General features: G+C 40.7%; 1 protein-coding gene across 1 annotated transcript; it reads left to right on the forward strand.

Moving 5' to 3' along the window:
* Positions 1-3,429: 3,429 nt before the first annotated feature.
* On the forward strand, positions 3,430-5,206 carry LOC141082253 (uncharacterized). The gene has a single exon (XM_073566192.1). It carries the CDS (start codon positions 3,714-3,716, stop codon positions 5,001-5,003), a length of 1,290 nt encoding a protein of 429 aa, XP_073422293.1. The 5' UTR covers positions 3,430-3,713; the 3' UTR covers positions 5,004-5,206.
* The last annotated feature ends 1,516 nt before the right edge of the window (positions 5,207-6,722 follow it).

Genomic DNA, 6,722 nt, shown 5'->3' on the forward strand with positions numbered 1-6,722 from the left:
TCCAAACTGGTTTAGGATTGCGGAAATTTTAGAACTTTGGTCAAGAAGAAAACTCCCATCTTCATCTCTATGGATTTGGATTCCCAAATAATACGTCATATTTCTAAGGTCCTTAGTCTCAAAAGTGCTGGTTGAGAATTTCTCCTAGCTTTGCAATTTCCTTTTCATCTTGATAAGACATGATTACATCGTCTACATATAGGAGAACATACATCCACTCCTTCGCCGCTACATTTTTCGTGTACAAGCATGGATCAGCTTGAGATCTCTTAAATCCTTCATCCCTCAAATCCTTGTTCATTTTCGAGTTCCAAGCTCTTGCCGACTGCTTAAGTCCATAGAGAGATTTTTGCATTTTACAAACAAGGTGCTCTTAAACATAATAACATAGTTAGCAAGGCCGAAAAAAGCCATGTGTCCATCCAGTTCAGCCTATATTCCGTCAGAATAAATCCCCAGATCTATGTCCTTCTACATCCAGCAGGTAAACAGAAAATACAGTCACATGCTCTTCCCGTGTGAGCCTCTGGGAGTTTTTTTTTAAAACTTTATAGACAGCATACAAATCTAGAAACAAAACACTCATTGACAGGAATGGAGTTGTTGCACTAAACATATTTCAACAACTTGTGTAATGAGAACGGTGGAGATGGTAGGATTAGAGCTGATCATAGATGGGACTTCTCCATCTGTCGGTGACTTTTACAATATTTGTTTCAGGGTGAAGATCTGACCCATATTAACACTACAGAGACATATGTGAGGGGTGATGAGTGGTGTAAAGAGGAGATTCCCACATATGACTACCCAGGTGAGTAGTAACCACTGAATGCAGAGAAGTCACAGATTCCTCTCAGTCACCGGCTGTGGCTGTTTTATCGGTGGTGTAGTCCGGCCGTATTACCATGGTCACCATTTTGCCTCTAGACCACAACATTCTCCTCCACCCAAAACTGTTCAAATGACTTTGGGCATTGAAAGCCCTTTTCTATAGAACTTAGAACCTGGAGGATCCATCCACCTCAAAATGCTGACCGTTACCTGCCCAGTTCTGTAACTATAAAGCCAAATGACAGCGTACGTAGAATGTGCTGACAAGATAGAAAATCACTTGAAGAAAAATATTATGATGGGCCTGTAAGAGAAAGCGGAGGGTAATGATGCTGTTGTCTTCCTAGAATCCCAAGATCTAATTTCAGAGCTGAAATCTCATCTCCCGAGATCTTGATACCGAGATCTCCATCTGCGCATGCGTCGCCCCCAGGCTGCCATGTTCACGGAGTCTTCCGCACAGGAGGAAACCACGGATATGCGGGGGGCTCTGGCCTTTCACAAAATGTCAGCAGAGCCCCCAGCAGCGGCGGACACACCAGGCAGCAGCAGCGGACACCCTGGGCAGCAGTGCCAGGCACTCCAGCAGCACCAAACTCTCTCAGTGGCGCACTACTCATCGGACACCCCCTCATCCCACCCTGTGGCCTGCAGCATCACCCCACTCCTGCCTCCTCCAGCAGCAACTATGGGACCCCACTTCACCACAGCAATAAGACGCATGGATTATAAGAAGCACCACCGTGTTATTAAAAATAATTTTTCCTATTTTTCTCCTCACAATTTGGGGTGTGTCTTATAATTCGGAGCGTCTTATAATCCAAAAAATACGGTAACATGTTTTTTTATTCTAGTTCTTTTTGTACAGGTTCATTTTGTATGGTAGTCTGATGATGGTGGGATCGGCCTGCCTCACTTATGTGAGTCTGCAACTACCTGGTAGCCTTTAAAATAAGGTCTCCATTACCTCTGCCAAATGCCTGAGATCTAAATTTAAGACACATCAGCTCTGCACTATTATAAGAAGTTATCCGTAAATGTCTAATATTTCTTGAAACTCATCTGACAGAAAATATTGGCCCTTACGATGGTTTAGATTGCCAAGAGCCACCGAGCCCCAAACTCTAATTACCCAGAGAGTGTTCACCAGGATAATAGGAAACAAATGGACCTTACAAATGATTTCCCAATGTCTCTTGAATCCAACAATCCCCTATATATGTTTGTACACTACTCTCTGGGCACATGGTAGGGTAAGAAAGGAAGGAGCGCCATTTAGCTATTCGTACCCAGATCTTGATGGAATACTTTGCAGACACAATGTATTGGGAGCACTGTTAGTGATCACCTGGCAGATGAAAAGATGGCCACCACGAGAAGGCTTGGCTCTATCTACTCTATTTTCCAGATCCCAGTGATTGCCTTGCTCATCATCCTTTAACCCCTCTTCATGGATCTGGACTTACACAGAGACCCCTAGGCTTGGGCCAAGGTGTTACCTGCTATTCTGTGGAGTGAGATGGCAAGAAGAATAGTCAGGTAGCTGGTCATAACCAGGAGGGCAGAGAAAGTACAAAATCAGAAGACACAAGTGTAGTCAGTAAGCGGGCTGGGATTACACCAGGAAACAAATACACCAGCTGAGCACAGAGGACTGAACCAGAGGAGAACAAGGCGGTATCTGGCAGATTCCGGGAATATGCTTCAAGCTTTAGTAGGGTTTGGTGCTTTCTAATTGGCTTAAGCAGGTAGCAGATTGCTACCAGATTGCTGGACAGCACACAAACCCATACTGCCAGGCTGGATGAAACTACTGGTCTCAGGCTCCCTAATCTTATTGGCTGGACAGAGCCAGCGCCACCCAGAGCTTCTGGTTTTGACGTCTCTTCTATTACCAGCAACGCCTGCACAATAAATAAGGCGCTGCTTGGTGATGGAATCAAACATCGCAGGAGCAGATTCCAGTGGAGAGGGGACACACCATCTGCAGATGCCCTAATATAGCAAAATTACAGGGAACTGAAGCAGTAGAAATCCCCATAAAGTGGCTCCATTATGGAAATTATAACCCTCAGTGAATTATTCTATGGGAGTAGTGACACTTTACGGAAATTAGCTCGCACTGGATGTTGCAACATGAAAATTGCACATTTGCCATTTTATTACCCAACACATAATGCCCAGATTGTGCTCCAGGAAACACACACCGTAAATTAAGTGGGTTCTTCTCACTATAGTAATGCCCAATATATGGATGCTAAATATGGTTTGGGCGCACTGCAAGGCTCAGAAGAGAGTGGATATTTGACTTTGGGAGAGCGGATATTGCTGGATTGGTTTATGGAAGCCATGTTGCTTTTCAAGAGCTTTTGAGCCACAAATATTGTGGAAACCTTTTGGTTTTCCTCTGACAGATGATGGACCTTAGTGGTGTCTTGTGTTTCCGTGAGATGAGTAGAAGTTTTATTGGTATAATTTTCACCTATATAACATTGTTTGTTGGCTTTTTATTCCATGTTTGGGAAGCAGAATGAACAAACCATTGAACACCATGATGCACTGGTTCATGCTATGAGGCTTTCGATTAGACTGTGAACTGTCATTGTCTTGGTGAATAATTTAATATTTTTAAAAAGCTTGTATTTTTTATGGACAGCTTAAGTAGAAATGTTCAAAAGTATAAAATTTGAGGATATTTTATTCAAAATTATTAATTGGTTTTATTTTTAGCAGATGACTGTACCAGGAGATCAGAGGGAACGCTGACATCTTCAATTTTTATATCTGATGATCTTGAGATCTCACAGGACCCAATTGAAGTTAATGACATTACTCCAGATATACCATCATCCCTTCATAGCAAAGATCTGTCATCTGATCCTATGAAACAGGTCCCATCTTTTGGTTCATTACCAACTACTAAGGAAAATCAAAGTCACAATATAGGCATTAAAAAATTAATTGATTCTAAAGGAAAGGAGACATTTTCATACTCAGAATATGGAAATAGTTTTCTTGAAAAGACTGTTCTTAAACATGAAAAAATTCATATAACAGAGAATAGATTTTCCTGTTCAGAATGTGGGAAATGTTTTACTCAGAATTCACATCTTGTTGCACATGAGAGAATTCACACAGGGGAGAAGCCATATTCATGTTCAGAATGTGGGAAATGTTTTAGCCAGAAATCAGATTTGGTTAAGCACCATAAAACTCACACTGGGGAGAAGCCTTTTTCCTGTTCACAATGTGGGAAATGTTTTAGCAAAAAATCAAATTGTGTTAAGCACCAGAGAACTCACAGAGGGGAGAAGCCTTTTTCCTGTTCAGAATGTGGGAAATGTTTTAGCAATAAATCAGATTGTGTTAAGCACCAGAGAATCCACACAGGGGAGAAGCTTTTTTCCTGTTCAGAATGTGGGAAATGTTTTATGAAGAAATCAGATTTGGTTAAGCACCAACGAACTCACACAGGGGAGAACCCTTTTTCCTGTTCAGAATGTGGGAAATGTTTTAACTGGAAATCACAATTGGTTTATCACCATAGAACTCACACGGGGGAGAAGCCTTTTTCCTGTTCAGAATGTGGGAAAAGTTTTAACTGGAAATCAGATTTGTTTAAGCACCAAAGAACTCACACGGGGGAGAAGCCTTTTTCCTGTTCAGAATGTGGGAACTGTTTTGCACATAAATCACATTTTGTTACTCACCATAGAACTCACACAGGGGAGAAGCCTTTTTCCTGTTCAGAATGTGGGAAATGTTTTACAAAGAAGTCAGATTTGGTTAGGCACCAAAAAATTCATACAGGGGAGAAGCCTTTTTCCTGTTCAGAATGTGGGAAATGCTTTGCAGATAAATCACATTTCGTTACTCACCATAAAACTCACACAGGGGAGAAGCCTTTTTCCTGTTCAGAATGTGGGAAATGTTTTACAAAGAAATCAGATATGGTTAAGCACCAAACAACTCACACAGGGGAGAAGCCTTTTTCCTGTTCAGAATGTGGGAAATGTTTTACCCAGAAATCATATTTGATTAAGCACCTAAGAACTCACACAGGGGAGAAGCCTTTTTCCTGTTCAGAATGTGGGAAATGTTTTGTGAGGAAATCATCTCTTCTTAGTCACCAAAAAACTCACACAGGGGAGAAACCTTTTTCATGTCCTTAATGTGGGAAATGTTTTCTATCTAAATCAACTCTTAATAAACGGCAGGGAAGTCATACGGGGAGAAGCTTTTTTCATGTTCAAAATGTTGGAAATATTTTAACTCAAAATTGTATCTTCTTAAATGTGTTGACCACTACTCGGACAACCCCTTGTCATTACTCATGTTTGGCAATGTTAAAATAAAAACACTCATTGTGCGAGAATGATCAGTACTAAATATATTGAACAGCCATGTCAGACTGAGCTGCCATGTTAGAAAAACTTTCGCCAACTAAACATTGCAGCTAATGAGATGACCTTATGGGAGCTCTAGCCAGAATTTAGACATAAAATGACATCAGAGCCATTAGCAGTAGAGTTGAGCGAAACAGGTCGACCAGATTCATAAGTCGCCGACTTATGCAAAAGTTGGCCATGCGGTCGTCAACCCAAGCGCCAAAGTCGGTTTTCCCAGAATGCCAGCATGTGACTTTTTTCAGCCAATGAGCAAGGACGTAAACTGTGGGCAATGAGATGACATGTGCAGCATCCGGGGGGAGAGAGAGAGATTTCACCGCCTCTAGGGTTAAAATTCATGCCGGCGAAAATCTTCCGGGCATGCGCACTTTAAAAAAGCGGTTCGGCATGTAGGTGTGTTTACTGTCCTCCACTCACTGCTGACTTTTATTCCCCATTGAGTTGCATTGGGTTTCGTGTTTCACGATAGTCGGCCAATTTAGTTCGACTCGACTTTTGAGAATGTCGGGTTTCATGAAACCTGACTCGACCCTAAAAAAGGCAAAGTCGCTCATCCCTAATTATCAGGTATGGTTGGCATACACAAAGGTTAATAGGAGTAGCTGCAGGGCATTGTGAGAGTAAATAATGGTGTCACATGGTAGTAAGTAGTGTCTGTGATGAGGACAATACAGTAGTCAATATGTGAAGAGTTATGTGAGTAATGACATTAGATAAAAGGGACATGGGGATTTGTGGACTGTAATGGAGTTTGGTGAAATACTCCTAAATATTGTCATTTTGTATTATCACTTTCTTTAGTATTCTAGAATACATGTCTTCCCTGCAGTATGAGGTTATCATGTATACACCTTTTACCGCTCTATGTAGTTCGTTTGTCTAACCATATATATAAAAAGCCCAAATGAGGTCCTCCATATATTCAGAAGTAGAAATCAACAACATGGCCTACAAACGTTACTCCCATAAACAACATTTCAGTATGAAATAAATATTTATTTCAACAAAACACATAAAAAAATGTAAAGACAAGAGATTATGTAGAGAGAAATCATCAGGTATGTATATAAAACATATCTAAATCTGTCCCAAAATATAGTTTAGAAAAATCCTTTACATACAGTATATACAGTATATATATATATACTGTATATAAGTTGAAAGACCATATGGAAGAAGTATAACAATTACAGGGCCTCACGAAAGTATTCAGCTCCCTGGAACTTTTCAACCTTTTCCCACATATCATGCTTCAAACATAAAGATACCAAATGTAAATTTTTGGTGAAGAATCAACAACAAGTAGGAGACAATTGTGAAGTTGAACGAAATTTACTAAAAAGTGAGACATACAATATTATTTGGCCCCTTTACTTTCAGTGCAGCAAACTCACTCCAGAAGTTCATTGAGGATCTCTGAATGATCCAATGTTGTCCCAAATGACTGTTGATGATAAATATAATCCACCTGTGTGTAATCCA

This window comes from Dendrobates tinctorius, unplaced genomic scaffold, assembly GCF_039654945.1.
Source record: "Dendrobates tinctorius isolate UK_male_01 unplaced genomic scaffold, ASM3965494v1 ptg000017l, whole genome shotgun sequence".
In the NCBI taxonomy this organism is placed as follows: domain Eukaryota; kingdom Metazoa; phylum Chordata; class Amphibia; order Anura; family Dendrobatidae; genus Dendrobates; species Dendrobates tinctorius.